General features: G+C 44.2%; 1 protein-coding gene across 2 annotated transcripts in view; it reads right to left on the reverse strand.

Annotated features, from left to right (window-relative positions):
• KMT2C (lysine methyltransferase 2C) overlaps positions 1-22,670 on the reverse strand; it is a 1,555,522-nt gene that overhangs the window by 1,188,168 nt on the left and 344,684 nt on the right. For both annotated transcript variants that reach the window (XM_086941472.1, XM_086941471.1), the window contains exon 15: positions 16,563-16,727. In XM_086941472.1, the coding sequence (XP_086797598.1) occupies positions 16,563-16,727 (165 nt within the window). The remainder of the gene's footprint in view (positions 1-16,562; positions 16,728-22,670) is intronic.

Below are 22,670 nucleotides of genomic sequence, written 5' to 3' on the forward strand. Positions count from 1 at the left end.
ATTCGGAGGTGGCAGTAAGCAAAGACTCTGCAGAGTCCCACAGGGCAGAGGTAGCCCGAGCCAAAACAAACATGGTATTTAAGGACCAAAGGGCTGCACTAGTGGATGCAAAGGCGTTCCTGCCCCAGGATTCAAGTCACCTGGACTCCTGATAGGGAGGAAGCGTCAGAGGGGGCATAGAAGGAAAGGCAGTCTGCAACAGAAACCCCTGCGCATCAGGATGCACAAAAAGACAGACCGGATCATGTGGAGCTGGGCGGTGGTGGTGCAAAAACCGAACGAGCCACCAGATCCCCTGAAGCAGGTCGGCCCAAGAACCCAAGAGGGCATCATAAAGGGAAGACTCAAATGGTAAAAGCGGTTCCACGTTGCCGGACCCACTGTGAAGGACCTCAAGCAAGGGGTCCACCGACAAGGGGGCAGAGGGGATTTGCATAATCAAAATGCGGGTGGCCAAAGACACCACTCTCAAGAAAGTCGCACCAGCCTCAGTAGCACTCAGCGGAGGGTAAAACAGCTCATCAGGGGGAAGGGCTGTAGGCTAACCCTCCCAAGACACTGAGGGTGCGCCCAATGCCCCACGGAAGGAAGCCTAATGGAAGAATGAGGATCCTGACGGGGCTCCTGGGGAGGCGAACAGCCTGCCAGATCTGGAAGTTCCTGTGGAGGCTCCACAAATTCCAAGGGGGGCACTGGTAACACTGGCTCCGGCGACGCCAGGCGGGAGGACAGGGCCGAGCCCTGCCCAGAGGCTTCTATAGAAGAATCCAGAACTCGGCATCGATACTGCGTTGAAGGGACACGTGTCGGCGCCGATTGTGCCTCATCAGACGCTGACTTGGCAGCCTCCAGCGTCGAGTTGGCGCCATCTGGCGCTGAAACTAGGACAAGCTCCCCCTCTGAAGAAGAGGTCGCCAGGGCCGGTAGTCGGGACGGGCCGACCCCGGCTCCGGACAGGCGTCTGCCTGCCCGGAAGGCTGGGGTGTGCTCATGTCAGGGCTTTGAGCTCGGCCAACCACCTGCAGCGCCACAGACAGCCCTGCGGGGCTACGCAATGAGGCAGAGGCGATGTGGGCCGCAGAGGGGGACCCAGCCGGACCGCGCCCTAACGACACCACATCTGAAATGTTGCTGGGAGGCAAGGGCTCAATTGGCGCCGGGGCAACCCACCGGCGAGTCCGTCGGGGACCCCACAAGAATCAAAGGTCCTGAGGACGCCCTAGAAACGGGACAGGACCCAAGGAAGGCCTGCAAGGCCATAGCAAAGGCCTCCATTTGGGCCAGAGTTGCCCCCACACCCAGCCGGATAGAGAGGGGGCGACCATCTAGAGCGCACGTCCGGAAGTTCCGGGAACCAGAGCCCCTGACCACAGAAGAAGGTGAGGTCGATGACCCAGGCGACAAGCGCCTCGACTTACCAAGCGGAGAACGACGGCCCCCGACCACAGAGGGCGATCGACGGCCGAACCGGACAGTAGAGGGACCTGCAGTCGATGACGAGGCTGGGGGCGAGACGACTCCGACCCGGACAGCCTTGCCGAGAGAAGCTTCATACGGCGCTCCCGCCGAGACTTCGGGTTCAGACGCTGGCAGGCTACACAGTCCGTGGAGTCATGGTGCTCGCCCAGACACCACATACAAATAAGATGCGGGTCTTACGCGCACATTTGCCGCAAACAAGAATTTCAAGGTTTGAAGCCCGGTGGCATCGCACTGTTCCCGACACGAATGCCGAAAAAGAGGCCTGAAAACAGGCGGGAGGAGCTCAGTCCGGATCCGCATTGCATGCGGAAAAGAAGGAAACGGACGTCAGCGCGCCGGGAGGGACTTATATGACATCGCTGATGTCACGTGTGAGGACATAAGGGCGGGGTCGTGCGGCGCCGTCCCCCAGCGCGCAAAGGTGCTGCTGCAAAACATTTCCCGATCCTGTCTCATGCCTGGGGATATTCTAAGTTAAGGAATCTGCGGCTAGATGTCTCTATCAGATAGGCACCACTGTGAGTGGATAACCTGCAAGGCTATGAACACAGAGGACACTGTCCGGTAGGAAAGAGTAAGCAAGAATGTCTGACACCAAGGCAAAAAGACTTTGCATGCAAACACCCCAGTGACGTGTAGAATCCACGATATACCCACAAAGAGACAGGAATGCCGACACACGTACGTGGAGTGACTAATCCTAAATAGGGGAGTCATGCAAGCGGTACCACGCAACTGGTGTGCTGCATAACAGTTAAGAATTCAGAAAAAATAACAGGTCCCGAAGGGGGAAAATCCTGGTCTCTCGTGAGACAGCAGAAACAGACCACAAGACTGCTCATAAAGGATAGAGAGAAGGCACAGGCAGAAGCCTGGCGCCAAAAGCCTACACCGCCAAAGACCAACACGGTCCACCAAAATGGAGAACGTCGAGAAGAATACACACACAGTAATGCTACCTAAAGAAGCACCTGTGCTAGAATGGTGTAAGAACTCACACCCAGAAAAACATCAGGGGTGGAACAGAGACCTAGTGGCAGAAAGGCATAGAGCAAAGCCACTACTCGAGAACTAGGAATATGCACAGGGCAGGAAGGGACAAGCCGGACCCCATGTCCCACAAGAAGCAAGTAACCAGAGACTGTGCCAGGGCGTTAGGATGTGTAAAAGAAGAAAAACTTATGTCATTATGCCGGGAGGGGCTTATGTGGCTCCATTGACGTCACTTCCTGGCATGCAGAGGTATTGCTGGGGGGGGGGGGAGGGGGGGGGGAGATTTTCCAGATCCAGTGGCCCCTAGGGAGATATTCTAAGTTAAGGAATCTGCGGCTAGATGTCTATCAGATATGACATTTACTGTGGTGAAACAATTTTGGTCATTACATCTTGCCGTTTCTAGTTCCTTGCTGGACGCTGCAACGGAAACACTATTCTTTCCCAAACACTCTAACCATTGCCCATCAGTCTGAATCTGCAATTGGGACATTGCTAGAGCCATGTCTAGCATCGGGGGAGGTTGGCCAAAATTTGTTGTGGACTGATCTTTCCCCCTTTCTACATTAATTTTTTGAGAGTTTATTTTACACACAAATAAGGAGGAGTGTAACTCATTACAAGCGTTAGGCTGATTAGAAGTGACGTCATGCTGCACCAATGTCATAGAAGTGAGTCCATATTCAGGTTCCTTTCTTCATTTACGGACAAAGAACCATTAACATTAATAACAGTAGAAGATTTCAAACATTGCACTGTGGTTCCGGTTTTCTAACAGTAATATCTTTGTCGGCTCCATGGCTTCATTTTCTGTGAATCTTGGACAGCAGTAGAAAAGGCAAATTAAGCTAATGGTATTCGCAGGGACATTTAAACGCCCTGAGAAAAATCTATCACTCCTACCATTTGTGTCACGTTAGATTTTGTTGACAAATCGCAAGATGGAGCTCCTTAGTGAGGAGACTGGGCGTGAGATGCAACTTTTGATGCGGTACTACTGATAGTTCTAGTAGGGTTGTGGACCTTGGCTGTCAAGCCCATGTAGGAGCAACCAGGATTAGAGTCAGGGATGCTCGTCTGATCTTCCGAACCAGTAAGGAAATGAGTGGGAAAGGCGGAAAAGCTTAAGCAAACCTCCCTGACCAGTTCCTCAACAGGGCATTGCCCTGTGATTGTGGATACCAGGCGGCGAAGTTTGGGCATTTTGCGTTGAGGTGAGTTGCAAACATCTATTTCCGGAAATCCCCACATTTGGAAGAACTGAAGGAGAACTTGAGGATGAAGTTCCACTCGTGGATCTGTTGATTTTGCTTGCCGAGTAGGTCTATTTGGTTGCTTTCGCCTGATAGAGGTTCTGCCATGAGATAAATCTTTTGAAAAATGGCGCACCTCCAAATGGTCTGAGCAAGATGTGACAGTTGGAGAGAGTATGTCCCCCCCCCCCCTGTTTTTGTACATAGTACATTGCTGTCATGTTGTCTGTGCGAATCAAGACAGCTTTGCCTATGAGGTGGGTCTAGCAAAATTGCTAGCAATTTTAGGTGATTGATATGTAGGTGCTTCTGACTCCACACTCCTTGAATGGTTGGAGTCTGGAGATGTGCTCCATAGCCTATGAGTGATGAGTCTGCTGTTAAGATCGTCTGTGGAATCGGGTCGATGAATGGCCGCCCTTTGGACAAGTTCTGTGGATTCCATCACGGCAGTGAGCGATGGGTGCGGCCTTCCACCAACACTAGATCCTTCAGTTGACCCTGTGACTGATTCCACTGATGAGCTACACACTCTTGAAGGGGAGGCATATGAAGTCTTGCAAGTGGTACTATTGTGATGCAGGACGCCATCATCCTTAGCAATTGAATGAAAACTTTTGCAGGAAGTGATTGGTTGGCTTGTGTATTCTGGTCTCAGTTGGAAATGCTAGAGCTTGGTGAGTATCTACAGAAGCCCCCAAGTATGTTTGAGACATGGAGGGCTGCAGATGCGATTTCGTGAGATTGACTGTGAAGCCCAGACTGTCTAACAGTTGTACTGTAATTTGTGTGTGCTGTAGACACATTTGTTGAGAGCTGGCTTTGATGAGCCAGTCGTCCAAATACGGGAAGACATGTATGTTTTGTCTCCTTAGATGAGCTGCGACTACTGCCAGACAGTTGGTCAAGACTCTGGGAGAAGTGGTGATTCCGAAAGGAAGCACTTTGAACTGGTAGTGATGGCCCGCTACCACATTAGCAATGAGCAGGATGGATTGGGATATGCAAGTATGCGCCCTTTAAATCCAGAGTGGACATAAAGTTGTCTTGCTCCAGTAATGGAAGCACTTGTTGTGGGGTGACCATATAGAAGTGGTCGGAATGAATGTAGATATTTAAGTCTCTGAGGTCCAAAATGGGTCTGAGTGATCCGTCCTTTGTGGGAATTTAAAAATAAAGAGAACAGATGCCTGTGGCCTGATATTTTAATGGCACTGACTCTATTGCTCCTTTTTCTATAAGAGATTGAACCTCTTTGTTCAATAGGCAAAGGCATTCTGAAGACATTTTGTGTGTTCTTGATGGAATATTTGGATGGTTGTTGGTAAGTTCCAGACAGTAACCAGATTGGATAATTTGCAGTACCCATCTGTCTAAGGTGATGGTATTCCAGACGGTGAGAAATTGAGTTAGATGTCCCCTGACAGGAGTGGAATGATCTGGGGTTATTGTCAAAAAGTCACTGTTTGGTATTTGTGGGGGAAGTACATGTTGAGTTTTCTCTACCTCCTCCCTTTCCATTGTTTCCTCTAAATCCATCACAGAAATAACCTCTTGATAAGGGCGATTGACTGTTGCCCTTGTAAGAGGAAGAGGGATTTTCGTATGACAGTTTTGGAGCCTGCCGTATAATAGGGGCAACAAAAGGAACCCCTACCTGAAGATGTTTACAAAGCCCCCATCAACTAAGCGACTTCAGTAACTTTTTTTAATTTTTTCCAGCGAGGAATCAACTCCTGGACCAAAAAGGTGTATCTTATCTACTGGTTGGTTAAGAATAGAGGCTTGCACTTCAGGATTAAAACCTGAAACGCTCAACCAAGCATGTTGGCGCAGAATTGCACTGGTGTTTACTGCTCTGGCTGCTGTGTCTAAGGCACATCTAATTGAAGTATTAGTAATGAGCTTGCCTTCTTGAATAAGATCAATAGCCATATTGTGCTCATCAGGTAAAAATTGCATGAGCTTCTATAGCTCTACATAGTGAGCTCTATCGTAACAAGCTAATAGGACTTGAGTATTAGCAATGCGCCATTGACTGGCTGCCGGGAAACTACAAGAGAGACTAAAGGCAACTGACATTTGATGTAAACAGGGTCAGTAGGTGCAGGTTTGTACTTTTTGTCCACTCTAGGTGTGCTTATTCTTGCACATACAGGATCTTTAAACAATTCTTCTGCATGCTTAAGCATTCCCTTTAGCATGGGTAGTGTGTGAGTGGTCCTTTGAGTGGTACTAAGGGTTTCAAATAAAAAATCCTCTTCTAAGTTTTCTTTATATAACTCCACTTCGTGATAATAAGCAGCTCTATTAAGAAGCTCAATATATCCTATGTTGTTGTCCGGTGGTGAGGGTTTAGACGCATATAAATCCGGGTCATTATCAGTATTATCATCAGTATCATAGTGTTCCCATGGGTCAGGGTCTCTTATCCCACCCCGATTATCCTCCCTTTCATTCTGAGTGTCAGGTGATGGTGGTGGTGAATTTGCAGGTGAAATAAGCAAATTTGGGTCCATCGGTGGAGGAGATGGAATGTAGGGTGGGGAAGGGTTAGTGCCCACATTTTTCCTCTTCAAAGGTATGTGGTAATCTTCCAGAAGGCCTATTTTCCTTTTTTCAGGTAATTTGGCAATGATATGTTCAGTATCTGGATTTATTTCCAGCTCTGTTTGTTTCGAGGAAATAGAAATTTTACGTGGCCAGTGTGTCCCCTACATGTACCCTATGTATGTCCATGTCACCATGCACTTTCCCTTCTCATGCCTGTAATAATAATGCCCCTGCATTTCCGTTCAATGTTAGCATGTCAGTTACCAGGCCCTCCATCAAAGAAACGTTAAGTCTGCACTGAGGCCTATGTTGCCAATGCATTTACATGGTGCACGTTTAAAAGTCGAGATGAACTCGTTTTTGTGGCTCAGCTGAGCCAGGACCCGAATTCAGGCTCCATGCCTCCTGACACTCTGAAAACTGCAGTTTAGTTATGTATCCCTGACCTCTCACATACTTCCTGCTCAGCCGAGAGGTGCCCAGCCCGGCCTGCCAAGACAGTATTTTGCTTACAGTTATCTGCCCTGCTCCACAGAAACACATTCCTGCTTAATGAAAAAGGTAAACATATTCCGCCTGCAGAAGATAGGGCCTAGCCTTTCTATCTCCATTCAAGTGATTTACAGAACTCGCATCCATAGAAGGCCCATGGCCCCACGCAATGCACGAAGAAATATATGCACACACAGCATTTTGTGATGAGCAGCCTTTGCTCAAGCGGCCTTTAAGTCAGATAATACATCCTCCAAACTCAAGATATCAGATAATACCAGAAGTGCAGGTCGTCCTGACATCCAAGACTTCTCTACTAGCACGAAAGTCAGCTCCCCCCAGATACACGTCAATTCCACGTCATGACCAAGTTTGCGCACACAAGTAGGGTAAAGGTTCCTGCTGACCATGCAGACCCCCTCCATGTATCCACCCACCTATGACACTCCTATGACTCATCAAGTGAACACCCACGTGTACGCCTTCTTACACACCCTTTTCATGCCCATGTGCTCTTATCTCTCTCCTTCGCTTGCTCCGCCTGGAGCGCTCCGCCTTCTCTATGCAAGTTAATGTATGTTTTAAGTATAAATAATGTTCTCTGTGAATAAAGATCAGATGACGATCCTTCCTGATCCCTAGTGGTGATGGAACCCGATTCTCCCTTAACTAGAGTTACTGAATTAAAGCCCTTTTGAATCGGACACCACGGACTCTGCCTCTCATTATATGCATGATCCTTGTTAATGTATAGAAATTCCGACAGGGTAATTATTTTATTTACCACAGTTTCAAATAAAAAACTCCTCTTCTAAGTTTTCTTTATATAACTCCACTTCGTGATAATAAGCAGCTCTATTAAGAAGCTCAATATATCCTATGTTGTTGTCCGGTGGTGAGGGTTTAGACGCATATAAATCCGGGTCATTATCAGTATTATCATCAGTATCATAGTGTTCCCATGGGTCAGGGTCTCTTAGCCCACCCCGATTATCCTCCCTTTCATTCTGTGTGTCAGGTGATGGTGGTGGTGAATTTGCAGGTGAAATAAGCAAATTTGGGTCCATCGGTGGAGGAGATGGAATGTAGGGTGGGGAAGGGTTAGTGCCCACATTTTTCCTCTTCAAAGGTATGTGGTAATCTTCCAGAAGGCCTATTTTCCTTTTTTCAGGTAATTTGGCAATGATATGTTCAGTATCTGGATTTATTTCCAGCTCTGTTTGTTTCGGATCCCAAGATGGAACGTCGGACCTAAGTTCTTTAGAAATAGTATTTTCTTTACTTGTTGTTTTCGGCGTCAAACGTTTCAGCTCCAAAGATTTAGTCTTGGCTAAAGATGGAACCAGTACCAGGACATGCTTCGATTTCAGCACCAAAGCTTTCGGTTTGGTGCCAGTATGGGGCCGACTAAAGCCCATACCCGAAGGTTTTCCTTTATGTTTCAGCACCAGGCCGGGAGGTGGGGTGCTCAAAACTTTTTGTCGGTGCTGACCTTGGCCCGAGGGCTGAGGACGGACCGGAGCCTTTCTGTGGAGTAAGTGGTATGGAAACTAAGTCTCTGTACTCACAATACGTTGACCTGGTGTGCTCTGGTCTTTGACAACGGAGTCGGCTTCAGACATGGCGAGGTGTTAGTCCTTCACTTCGGCATCGCCATCCGGCGCGTTGGATTCCTTTTGATTAGAATCTTCTCCGAAAAGATCCTCTGTGCAGCATCTTTGCTGATGCTTTTCGTGACATCTAGCCCGACCGTCACGGAGCAGCTTCTTCGATCGAAAAGATCGGCACGTGTCACAGTCTTTCTAGTTGGGTTTTGGAGACAGACAGAGGTTGCACACTTCGTGCAAGTCGGTGTGCGGAAACTTAGCGCGACACCCAGGACATTACTTAAATGGAGTCTGTTTCATCGACTGCTAAGAAACCCGACGTGGGTAGGTTTGACGGCCCACCACAAGTCTTTCCGATTGAAGGTCTTTGACTTGAAACGATACGCGGAGAATGGGAAACGCATTCGAGAAACAATACCGTTGAGGATAGTGGATTGCACACCAAGGGAACCCGAGAAACGGTGTCACAATTCACGTCTGAACCCGATGGCTGAAAAAAACAATCTAACAATGGAGTTGATGCCCTTGTGCCGAACGGAGGAGTCACCGGCCTCGTGACTGGAAAGTCTTCTTCGAAGAAAAACAAACTGCAAACATCCGGATCCAACACAAGATGGCGATCTATGCACTGCATGTTATCTACAGCTCACATGCCTCAGACCTGTAATTAACTTATATATACAAATTTACACATGACACTTCTTAAACGTTTTAGTAGCAGGCACAGACTGCAATTTTGATGGTTTGATAGTTCACGTGTATCTTATGGTATAATGTATTTTTTTCCATTTATAAATGTACCTACCTATAACAGGAAGCACATTTCAATGTACAATGACATGTATAACAACCTTATCACCATACCATGAGAAGCATAGCTTGCCATGACTGAGTATACTGTTGTACACGGTTGTGTTGAGAGTATAGTAGTCATGTGAGAAAGAGTCACATCTTGACTAATCTTCAGAAGCGGGGATGGCTGTTAGTTGATCTTATTTATGTGGGTAGCGAATTCTATAGTTTGGTTTCTTGAATAGAGAAAGATGTTCCAACCATTTCTTCCCTTGTATGTAGTAATTTTTAGGCTGGGACCATTCTTGAGCTTAGGTTCCTTTTTTGTATTCATTTGTTGATTTTCTTCCTGGTCAAGAATAGGCCTTTGCAATGTACTGCTTTATGTGTAATACAAAAGCTTGAAGGAGGATCTTCTGGCAACTAGTAATCAGTGCAGGACCCTCAAGGCAGGGAGATGTGTTGCTGTGGCGTTACATGTAGGAGGATTCTAGTGGCATTGTTCTGAAATCTCTATAACCTATTCATAGATTGCAAAGGAGAGCTGTGATATAGACCATTAATGTATTCTAATTTTGATAGGGAAAGCGAGATGGTAGCTTGAATCTTGGGGGAATTCTAAGTGCAGGAAGATGCAATGCAGTATTTTCATTGTGAGAGCACTGGATTTGGCTACCTTATTCACTTGTGTATTCATTTACAGCTTGGCATCCATGGCATGTATGAAGCCTCCTACCTCCTTAGGCAATTTAGTGGCTGTCCGAGAACGTCAGGTCAGGCGCAGAGAGGGTCATAGGTTTTCCCATTGCCACACGTGAATATTTCAACTTTGCTGGCTTTCAATTTGAGGCGGCTCCATGTCATCCATTGATTAACAACCATAAGCCAACTGAAGATATTTGATGTCCCAATATTTTAGCAGGTTATGTCAAGACTACTGATCAGAATGGGCAATGATTTCATGTGGAGTTTAAAAAGCATGAGTGAGCCTTGAGGGACTCCTGCGTTTATGCTGTCTGGTTTAGAAGCGAATGGAGACGCAATGCACAATATTTGTTCTACTGTGTAGGTACAATGTGATCCAACACAGACATGTGCCCTCTATTCTGGCGTCCCCAATTCTTTATATTAGTGTGTCATGACCCACTGTGTCAAGTCATTGCTTGTGTCTGGACAAATTCCAGTTTGGAAGATGCAAATAATGGAATTTCCAACTGTGAACTGCAATATTTCAAGGGTTCTTTCGGAAACGGTTTGAGGTTGTTAGTTTTTGTTTTTAAATAAGAATCTTTTGCTTTAGTTGTATAATAATTTGCAAATTTGTCACAGAAATCTTGATAAACATGATTGGAAGCTTCTGTGCATTTTGGCTTATAGCTTTCTGTAACTATTTAATAAAATTCTTTATTGGTACACTTGCATTGTGTATTCGACTGGAATAATGCAGAATTTTTGCATTTACTGATTGTTGACTTTTACATTCTGTTGCGTTGTCTTGAAAGCTGTTAATTTTGAGCCTGTTGTGTTGAAGCTTAGCAATATGTTTTTTGATCTTTTAATTCTGTATTCATCCAAGAGCGTTTTTTCTTTTTGCATGCACAGATGATTTCTGAGAATTAAGAGTCCAAAAGCTTTCTGGAGCCATTCATCGCGTTTTTGTACAGAATTGAACGTGAGCAGATCTGTGTTGGCGGTATGAAGGTTTTCTAGTTCTTCTTAATTAAGCTTGTTTCAAGGTTGATATGTGATTGACTTGGCCCACCTTGACGCTGACAGTTTCCTCGAGAACCTCTGGGGTCTCAGCACCAGTACGGACGGCCCCTTTACTTTTTAGCTCAATAAGCACTTAAGATTTTAAGTAGCGAGTTCAGCAACCAGAACACAATTGGTCTTTCTTTGGGCTGGGGTAAGGAATTAAGAGTCCTTTAAGAAGAGACAGACTATCAGTTTGATATATACTGATAGGGGTAGGCTATTTAAATGGTCTAAGGTAGCAACTGAAGATTAAGCCAAAATCATTCACCACCTGTGATACAGCTTGCCACTTGCCTTAGTGAGACCCCGTCAGATGCTGAAGTTATAAGTGACTTTATCTCTATATCCTGCAAGGTACATATCTTTTAACTCCATTAGACTCTTCTAAACCCACCAATACATTTAGATGATTCACTAACATCTGTTCAAGGGCTCGTAGAGACCTAAAGAGAGCACTTAGGACTCACACTAGGTATAATATATTGATAGCCTCTTATCTACCAAGTCATAAATGTCTGGCAAAACTACAGAAAAAAATCCTGAAAGACAGTCTGGGATCAGCTTCTCCAAGCAGGCTGTCTTACCAGCCGTTCACTATTCTGGGAGATCATCAACCTCTTACTTTTTATTCACTCAGATGGTGGGTCTGAATGTTCTGCTACTACACCTGAGTAGAAATATACGTTTCCTCAGTCAAAGACTCTTCTGATGATCACAATCGCCCCTGTCTGGGAGTCTTGAAAATTAGTTTCAGTTGAAGGAAGTGATTTAAGCAATATTTTGGCTGTCCCTGGACAAAGTTCCAGGCTCTGATGGGATCCCCTCCGACCAATACATCTCTGACCCCAGGTCTAGACTCCATAGCTCACACAGTGGATTAATGCTGCAGTCAAGGTAGAGAATACATCGCCCTGATCTCAACCTGCAAATACATCAGTTTTTATAAAGGGTGACAAGAACAAACCCCATTGCTACAAGCCAATATCTTTGATCAATACTGTAGTAAATGTTAGTATGTGGGGTTCCTTAATACGTAAACAACGTGGGCAGGGGAAAATCACATTCTATGTGACCGAGTCGACAGGACAAACTATGTAACATTCTATTGGCATTGAAAATTGATCTGGTTATTGTTTATTTTTTATGGCATTTACATCAGAATTTGTGGTGGTCTAGTTGTGCAAGACCAGGGTGCATTTTCTTCTCATTTCATTTTACATTATGCCAATAGTCTGGAAAATTCCTTATTATTCAAGGCCATAGACTTTCATTGTGTTGGTACACATTCTATTCCCGTATTGTTATACAAGGATGATGCGATTCTATTAACTAGAACTGCTCTTGGGCTCCATAGTCTCTTGGACTAGTCTCCTTTATGAACTTTCTGGATTTGACCACCAACTTTAATGTGTGTTATGGTGGCCGTGACATTTGGGTTATGCTTTTATCACTGGGTTGTAAACTGATGAAAACAAATTTTCAAGACACTTATTGGGTCAACCACAAGGTATTCCGGCCTACATAGCACACCAAGAACTGGGAATAAGCTATCTCTCAGATGAACTGACCCTTTGACTGCTCTTGAAACAGATGACAACTTTTTGGAAAGCTCTGATTTATTGGAGTACCCAGATTCGATCGCTAAAAAAAAGATTTGGCCTGGTCAAGAAAAACCTCTCTCTCTTCGTGTGGCTGATAGACAAAAGTCAGGGGTTGCGTAAACCTCTTGACAGGCCATAAAGACAGAGTTCTATTCTGAACCCTACCTAACACCTGTGTCATCAACAGCAACCACGGATTTCAGTTAAGTAGGTTCAGGTTAAGTCTGCTACACCAGATTTTGGGGAAGCCTACAGGGTGAAATCACGTAACAAACCTAGGTTCCTGTGGTTCAAAGTCTCCTCAAGACACCCTTTATTTTACAGTGTTCTCAGTGTTTTATTAATACAGTTGCCGAAAGGATTACATTTTACCCAAGTGCACCCCGCCATGATGTATTAGCAATTACTACATGAAGAACATATTCATTTTTCAATCACATGTTTTTTAGAGGGTGCCATTAAGAGGAGAATGTTTCTGGATGTTAACTTTAATTTTTGTTGTCTTTATATATATATATATATATATATATATATATATATATATATATATATATATATATATATATATATATATATATATACACACAAAGTGTCCCTCTTTAAAAGACACACTGGAGCACACTGGGATTGCAAAGCTTTTAATGCAAACAGCATGACGCGTTTCGTCTTGCGACTTCCTCAGACGCTGTGTGCACAAGTTAAAAACTTCTCATTGTCAGAGTTTTAAATGTCAGCCGCGCTCCATATATATATATCGAAATAAAAATGTTATGAACTGACCTAAACTTCAAAGAAAAACATGTTGCAAACGTCCAGGCCCAAGACTAGATGGCAGGAGTATGCAGAGATTGGAAAAGAGCTGCCACACAAGCTACAAACTTATATTTAGAGTCAGTGGTGATTCTTAGAATTTGGCATTTCTAGACCTACTCTAGACATACTTTTTGTTTTAACTGCAGAAGCTACCAGGGGCCCTCTTATTCTGCACATATTACAAAAAGGAAGATAATACAAAACAGATAAATCTGATCATTGCATGCAAATACCAGGAATCGGTGGGTAGGAATGTTACAATCAATCAGAAAAACAATGTTGACATTTTCAAGTATCTAAAACATAAAACATGCACAAAATTAGACCTCTGTATACAATCAATTTTTCCCAGCACTTGAAATATAAAATAACAGTCCTGAACAAAGTGGAAGGACAAATCTGTATAGTATGAGGATCAGTCTTGGAATTGAATGCTTCTATCAGCTCATGAAGTAAAGAACGACTATTCTGCATTACACTATTAAACCGTGGGCACCATGTTTCTACCTTTAATGTAGCAGCCCAATTTCAGCATGGTTAAGTGAAAATGGGCAACTTTGAGAGTCAAGTGAGAAAATGATTACAGAAGCAATTTTTCTGGTAATAAGCAGTTTGTCTAAGAAAAGGTTACTCGTACTGATGATACTTGCACTTCGGACCTACATACCTACCCTCTTTCTTCCACACTATTTAATGTTACTACCTGTGTGGGTGATACAGGAGCATTTGTGCACAGGACATACTACATTTCATTGTGGGTAAAACCATCCCAGCTCGCTGGAAGGAAAACGGAGGCAGGGAAAATAAGATGGGTAATCAATAGAAAGTGGGGCTGCAGGACTAATTTTAACCTGGAAAAAATGGTGCCCTCACTTGACAACTATATTAGTTTGCTAATTTACTGGTATCATTGATGATGAGTTGTTTCAGACAAGCATAGGATACCACTGAGTAAATCACAGTGCCCAACATCTGATTATGGCCTTACACACTGCACTATGAGATATAGTCTGGCTACACAGTTCCAGTGGCTACCAGATGGCTTGACAACATGCAGAAAATGGAAGACAAAGCAAAGGCAGCATACCTCCGGTGGGAGACCAAATTAGTGTTTTTATTAATGCAATTGGCCAGGGAGGCTATTTGCAACACTTGATTACAGTACTTGGACACTGCTGAGTGCCTTGTCCAAAAGGGGTGTACATGTGTGTTCCCAATGCAATGTGTGTACCTGAATTGCAAAAGAAAGACAGACCGAGACAAATAATAGAGATTGAATGGAAAAGAAAATCCATCAACATGTCAAAATTCATGCTAGAGAGACTTAGAGAAAAATGGGCTGTTGATACTAGAGGCAAGGAAAATGAAGTGGAATGGAGTTAAATATTAAGATATATGCCAAAGCCTCCAGAAATGCTCCTTTTATGCTCCTACAATCTATCATTTTTACACAGAAACGACTTCATTCCCTGCAAGATAAGCAAATTTAATCAAGGGGAAAATTCATAATTTCCAATATGTGAGATTAGAATTGCCCAACTTTAACATTGTATTGGAGCAAAAGTATACACTCACAGACTGAAGCCGCTGTGAGATCAGTTCTGGGGCAACTGGAGATTTCATTATTTGGATTATTTCCCCACGCCAAGAACAAGAAACCTACCAGTAACTGTACACATCATAGCTTGTTATTGACAAGGAGCAAATGGAAATGATCTGGAAGTCTTGGAAGGTGTGCTTACTGAAATGGAGAGCTGATGTGTTGTGATGAGCTGTGCTTTAGCTAATGATACTGCACATGGTACAGAAGGGAATGAAAAAGACAGACATACGCAGGACATGGGATGATATTATAAATGATGGCAGATACAAACAGGAATTAAGCCCAGCCTTAATATTGTTTCTTGAGGGGAGAGTAGTGTATCAAACACAAGGCCCTAGTGTAGACTTAATGAGTTACATAAACACTCTCTGTATTGCAGGGCCTGTTAGAAGTACACAATAAAATACCTGCAGCATTTAAATGGTTGAAAAAAAATGGCACTGCAGTATTGTATTAGAAAATGTTAGTGGACTGCATGACTTGTGTCTAAGAGGCCTAGACTCAATGTATGGTTTAGCAGTGATTTGTTACTATCTTTGGGAGTCAAAGACGTATGAGAAATAAACCACGAAATGTCCTGCTTTTAGGCTGCGAAAGGCAGGGTTATCTCTAGAGTGTATTCAGAGATGAACTGTGCAGATCAACCACTGAAGGAGGTTCCGCATAATATTGGCAACTAGAGTATCCAAGTGTACCTTCCTTGGGCTAGCAAGGTGATTACTCCCTAGGAAAATTAATCCCAGTAAAAGGATTCACTGTACTTGGAAATGAGAATACCATGTATGAACTCAATGTACTTTGGTGTCACTTAAGTGCTATCTTGACTGAGAAAGGAGTAAATTGTCCCTAATTCCATTATGGTAGGAGACTGATGTTTCTAGAAGCCCTTTCAAAACACTAGAGTAGGCAACTAATTACAAAATGATCTGTACTGGAAGGAGATTCTGGATGGCTGGGTGTATAAAACCATCAGAACCCACCAGGAAGGAGGAGTTTAGAGTGCAGAGAGTTTGAGGTTGTTCCCTCTCAATACTATGTACTATACAGAGCTACCAGGCACAGGTCCATACAGAAGAAGCAATCCACCACTCTTTCGCTGCCTCAAAGGTAACTCAATGTACACATAACTGAGGTGGTCCTTTGCATGCTGGACATCTACAGAGGAAGGTCACAAAACCCAGAGGATTAAGTTGGGATTCCGGGGAAAGGTTGCTGTGTCATTTGTCCACAGAGGACTCAGTCTTCGGGAGAGACATTCTGTGATACTACATTGATTTCATGAGTGATACTACTTTACTATGAGGTAGTTTCCTCGATAAGCCCTCTTTTGTATACTTTGAGTCTTGAAAGAAACCAGCATCTAGTTATGGCGGACTCAAATAGTGAAAAAGAAAAGAAGAAACCCTTATGTTAACTATTTTCAAATACAACAAAAAACATTTCTTGCTTTGAAACTATGGTAGCTGCTGCTCACCTCATCGGTCGTTAGGCATGTCTCAAATAGGAAAGTTGTACGATCGTCAAGTTTAGCCAATACATAGTCTGAGGATCTGCCAGTCAAGAACTGCTGCAAACCCCGATTCACACAAATCCTGCTATGGTGTACGTAAAAACTCACCTATCACACTGCCTACATTGAAGAATGATTTCCTGCTCTTTGTAGTTGCAGAAGCAGACAGGGCACGTTGATAGACTGGCACAAGGAGCACACTGAGTGTAATTATTTTGCCACTCGCACCGAAGACCAGGAGTGAGAGCTCTACAATTTGTGCACCATACGCACCTAGAAAAAAAAGAATAATGACTTATTTTGCACCCCTTTTTAACCCGTTGTGTACTTAAGCTTACTGGTAAATCACATCTAAAGGCATTGGTCATCATCACCATTGCCTTTCATTAACATCAAGCATGTAAAAACATAAAAAATAAAATAGAAGAGACAAGAAACGAGATTAGCTTAAGGATACATCAGCGTTTATGGCCAAAAACATTTTTTACTGAAAAAGAACAAGAGGCTTACTTCTGAAATTAAGGGCATCTACTCTAATGTAAGGTTGCATCTGTTGAGCTCAGCAAATGTCAGTTCATCCTTACAATTTCCGTGAGGTGTTCAGTTTCTCATAACCTTCAGTTTACACAAAGAAATGTTCATTCCCTGTTTTTCAAGACAGACTAATAGAACTTTGAAGTAATACGAGGGTATTTATTGAGTTGAAATAAAAGTAAACAAAATTTGCTACCAAAGGAAAAGGGTTCATACGTTGTTAACTAAGAGTCTTCATACTTTGAATTCTATATAACGATCACCCACATCAATTTTCTTCACTTTAACCCACCAGATAGAGGGAAACCGATTACAAAGGTGACACTTTCTGCCAGGGTTCAGACCTGCATCCCCAGCAGAATTATATAGTGAATAAATATTTGCCCTTTATTTGGCTTCCTTTAAAGTGGTTTGAGATCTTAAATGTTTGTCATGACACCAATGATGCAGCTGACTACAGTAAAAAGTGAAATGCACATATGTAAATATAAATGCATAATAGGATTATTAACTTGAACATTGGGCTCCTAAATTATTGCGGTCTTAGACCTTAAAAGCACTTAAAAAGGATGCACCTTCAAAAAGCTCTGCAGAGGTTTGGTAGCACTTGTACAGAGTCTTTAATTAATTCTTAAAGTGGTATTTTCCAGGCTAACTTAAAATGGTCTGTGATATGGATTATCTAGTTGCGTTGGTTAGCGATGGAGTCGTAACAGTCAAGGATGAGAAGAAACAGATTTGCAATACCAAATCCAGCAGAGATCTCCAGGGGGATTTCTGCATTAATTTCATGAATGATGTCCTCAGTTTTCACTTATGCGACCATCTTGTAAGTGGAAGGTAACCGTGAGAGTTCATGACTTTTTGGGCATAGAAAGGGAACTCTTTAGCTCTTCTTAATACCAAATAGAAAATACAGTGAACATTTTAAAAGTCATCAGGTTTCTGTGAGCATAACTGTCATGAATGTGCAGATTTCTGTAGGTAGAGGAGTAAATTGGATTAAAAATAATGTGCTCTGAAAGAAGGTTGTCACAGAAGGCAACAAACAAGTGACTTACCTTTGGTAACAATATTAGTTATGGATTCCTTACCTTAGAATTAACCCCAGGCGTCAGACTGGATCTGGAGAAATAGTTTCGTAGCAGTGCCCTTGGGCGTCGGTAGGTGGCGTCGGTCGACTCCGCATCAGTCGTTGGCATCGTGATCGCTGGGATGACGTCACTGTATCTACTCAGACGCCGCCCCTGCGCACTGACGTAAGGTCTTTACACAACATTCCACGCCAGAAGTGCAGAGCCATGCAAGACACTGACCACTGGTGCACAAAACTAGAGCCATGAAAGGGAGTCACTCACACTAGAAGTCAGATCGCAGAACCGGAAGAATGGGTGGGGCGGTAAGGAATCTATGACTAAAATATGTCTTTTACAGATATATTGTTACAGAGGATAAGTAACTTGTTCATCTGAAAGAGACTACTAGTTCTAGATTCCTTACCTTAGAATAGATACCCCAGCAATACCAACCCCGGAGGGGGGTCTGCGAACTAAGTTCACAACAGAAAGTCCTGGAGAACTGAACGGGCAAAGAAGACGTTGCTCCGGACTTGGCTGTCCAGGCAGTAGTGTTTTATGAAAGTGTGCAGGGATGCCCACGTGGCTGCCTGGCAGATGTCACTGAGGGGGACTTCACGTCCCAAAGCAGTAGTGGCTGCCAGTGCCCTGGTGGAGGGGGCGCACAGTCCTACTGGAGGCTCCTTTTTACCAAGGAATAACATATTTAAATGCAAAAGATGACTCATCGAGATATGGTCTGTTTTTTCACAGGCCAACCTTTCTTGGAGCCCACATAGACAACAGAGTTGATCATCCACCCGGAATTGTTTTGTCCGTGCCAGATAAAAAGATAGCGCACCTTTCGGATCCAGACAGTGGAGTCTCTCTTCCTCCTTTGAAGGGGGTGGGAAAAAAAGTGGGCAAAGGGATGGTCTGTCCTATGTGAAAAGAGGTAACCACTTTGGGGAGAAGAGAGGGTCGAGTTCGAAGGACAACCTTGTCTGGATGAACAGGAGGTTTAGAAGAAAGAACAAGAAGCTCACTAGCTCTGCAAACAGAGGTGATGGCAAACAGAAAAGCAGTCTTGAGAGTCAAGAGTCTGAGAGGACAATTATGTAATGGCTCAAAAGGAGCACACATAATGTACGTTAGAACCAGATTCAAGTCCCACTGGGACATTAAAAAGGGAATAGCAGGAAAGAGGTGAGTAATGTCCTTAAGGAATCTTTGTCCTTCTTGGGTACCAGGAAGTAGTGGAAATAACAACCATGACCCACTTTTGGCACAGGGACTCGCTCGATAGCTCCTTTGGGTAATACAGGGGTAATGTCCTGAAGGAGAAGAGCCAAATGATCCTCCAACATGCGATGGAAGGAGGGAGGGGTAGTCTCAAAGGGGAGGGAGTAGCCCCTTCGGACTATCTGCAAAGCCCACCTGTCAGACGTGATGTTGTGCAGTGGGGGAGGTGACGGCGAATCCTGCCGCCCACTGGCAACCAGTAGAGGGGGCGTGGGAGGACTGCCCTGCCCGCTGGCCCCTAGACTCACTGCGCTGGGTCCCAAGTCCCCGGCCACGCAGAGGCTGGGCAGCTTGCGCAGGCCTGTGGCTCTGGGTGGAATGTGATGGGGTACCTCTTCCCTAGCCACGAAAGAGGCGAAAAGCAGACTGCGCAGGGCGAGAGGTGGTAGTGAGGCCCAAGGATCTCGCAGTAGCCCTGAAATCCTTAAAGCTCTTGTGCGCATTGTCCGCTTTGTCACCAAACAAGCGACAGCCATCAAAGGGCATGTCCAAAAGAGTCAAATGGCCATCGCCTGAAAAGCCAGTGGACCTCAGCCAGGCGTAGCGTCTCAGGGCTTCCGACGTTGAAATCATCCTTCCTAGCAAGTCAGTTGGGTCCAGCCCACATCTTATGGTGATTTTCGCTGCATCTCTACCCTCAGCAACTGCACGGGTGATAACGGCCCGGGCCTCCTCCAGGCACTGTGGCAGCACCTGCGCGACCGTGTCCCACACAGAGTGGGTGTAACTGCCCAAGAGACATCCGGTGTTCACCGACCGCAGTCCTCAGCTGACAGAAGAAAACTAAATGGCTATTTACAAGTAGGAGTAGTTTTGTAGAGCAAAGAATTTTCTGGATTCACATGCTGTGCATTATCCCGCTGTCTAGTGTTTGGGTTCCAAATTGTCTGTTTTTTGGGGTTTTTTTGGTCGCTATCGACAACCATCTGGTGCCAGGTACGTCCCCTGTGTGATGTCAGTCGCTATCCTTCAGGTCGACGTGCGTGGTAGCCATCTTCGGATTCTTTTTTCCTGTTCTCATTCTTGTGTGTAATCCTAGAGATGGTTATATAATAACTGATGAAATCATGTGCTTCCCCACCTCTTTGTTTTCCTTATAGGGGAGGCCGGGTGGGTCGCATGTGAATCCAGAAAATTCTTCAAGCTGCAAAACTACTCCTACTGGTAAGTAACCATTTTGTTTTGAAGAGTGAATCCTTTTCTGGATTCACATGCTGTGCATTAGATTATGTAGCGGTTTCTCCAGTGTCTGGGAGATTGTGGTGAAAGGAAGGCCTTGCAAACAGGTGTTGCGGCACCCTTTGTCCAATTTGAGCTTCCTTATGCATTTGTATGTCCACACAATAATGTTTTGTAAAAGTGTGTGGTGATGCCCAACGCTGCCGGTGCACAAATGGAGTCAATGGGTATATTGACCATAAAAGCTAGCGTTGCTCCTTTCTTTCTAGTGGAGTGAGCTGTTGGTTGAACTGTTAGTTCTTTCTTGGCATTGGCATAACAGGATTAGATGGTTTGTACTACCATCTTGCAATAGTTGCCTTTGTGACAGGTGATCATGTGTTGGTGTATGCATATGCGACAAACCATTGTTTTGTTTTCCTGATTTGCTCTGTTTTTTTGCAAATAATACAATAGTGCCCTCCTTACATCCAGGATATGGAGGCTTCTTTCTCCTTTAGTTTTTGAAGAAAACCGGTAGGAGAATGTTCTGATTTAAGTGATACGTAGATACCACTTTTGACAAAAACTGAGTTTGTTTTTAAAATCACTTTATCCTTGTGGATTTGCAAGTAAGGTTCTTGTATTGTTAATGCTTGCAGTTCACTTGCTCTTCGTAGAGATGTTATAGCAATGAGAAAGGTTGTCTTTAGAGTAATGTGTTTGAGGTCCGCTGTATGCATGGGCTCGAAGGGCTTTGTCGTTAGTTGAGAACGTACTGTATATAAGCTCCATGTAGGGAAAGGAGCTGCTCTTGGTGGTGTAATTCATTATGCTCCCTTCAAAAATCTTTTAATTACTGGTCTTGTAAAAAAACTTTTACATGATCTTCCTCTTGTGTATGCAACTATGACAGCAAGGTGCACCTTTATGCTTGAGTAGTTGATGTTGCGTTCTAAGAGGTAAGTAAGGTAGGTAATAACTGTTTCTTGCGTGTTGATTGAACTCAGTTTATTGTTAGTGGTGTACCATGTGGCATAACGCTTCCATTTTGCTGTATAGCATTTTCTTGTTGACTGTTTTCTTGCCTCCTTTGGAATTTCCATGGTTTGTAGAGGCTGATTGAGGTGTCCAAATTTTATGTATTCAGGCACCAAGCCGCTAGGTGTAGTGTTGCTGGCTCTGGGTTAAAGATCTGACCCTGGTGCATTGTTAGCCGGTCCTTTTCTGCTATGATCCCAACCACCTCCCCCTTGGACAGTTATAGGAGAGTTGAATACCATGTTTGCCTTGGCCATTGAGGAGCAATGAGAATCATATTTTTCCTGGATATTTTTCTATCTGAGCAGCAGGGGTATCAGTGGAAAGGTGTAAGCAAATATCTGTGACCAGTTGAGTGAAAGTGCATTTCCCTTTGATAGGTGGTGTGGAAACCTCGAGGCAAAGGACTGGCATTTATTGTTATGCACCGTTGCAAACAGGTCTATCGCTGGTGTTCCCCAGATTTTGAACAGATACTGTACTGTTTTGCTCTTCAAATCCCATTCGTCAGAGCAGTTCTGTCTGCTCAGCTGGTCCACTGTGATTTGTCTTTTCCTGGTAGATGTACAGTTTATAAGTTAATTTTGTGAATTATTGCCCATTGCCAGATTTCTTGTGCAAGTTTGCTCAGGGGAAAGGATTTTGTCCCTCAGTGTTTGTTCAGATAGAACGTTGTTGTATTTTCTGTTTGGATTAGAATGGTTTTCTCCTGAATGCGTTTCTGGAATGCTTTTAGAGCTAGAAACACTCTTTTAAATTTCTAAAAAGTTGATGTGCTTTGTGGAAACCTGCTTGTTCCATTGCCCATGTACATTCAGATGGTTGAAATGCGCTCCCCCAACCATTGGGGGATGCGTCCATGGTGACTGTCACCGTTGGAGTTGGGTTCCTGAAAGGTCTCCCCTGTGCCATGTTGTTGGATGACCACCATTGTATCTCCTCTTGCACCTTTTTTGTAACAACCACTAGATCCTCCCAACGTCCTGTAGCTTGAGACCAGCTGTTGGTAAGCCATTCTTGGAATGGTCGCATGTGTAGTCTGGCATGAGGGATTAGTGGGATGCATGATGCCATCATGCCCATTAGTTTCATGACCCACCTCACTGTCAGAGACTGACCCCTCTGG

The sequence above is a fragment of the Lissotriton vulgaris genome, chromosome 10 (assembly GCF_964263255.1).
Source record: "Lissotriton vulgaris chromosome 10, aLisVul1.2, whole genome shotgun sequence".
Classification (NCBI taxonomy): Eukaryota; Metazoa; Chordata; class Amphibia; order Caudata; family Salamandridae; genus Lissotriton; species Lissotriton vulgaris.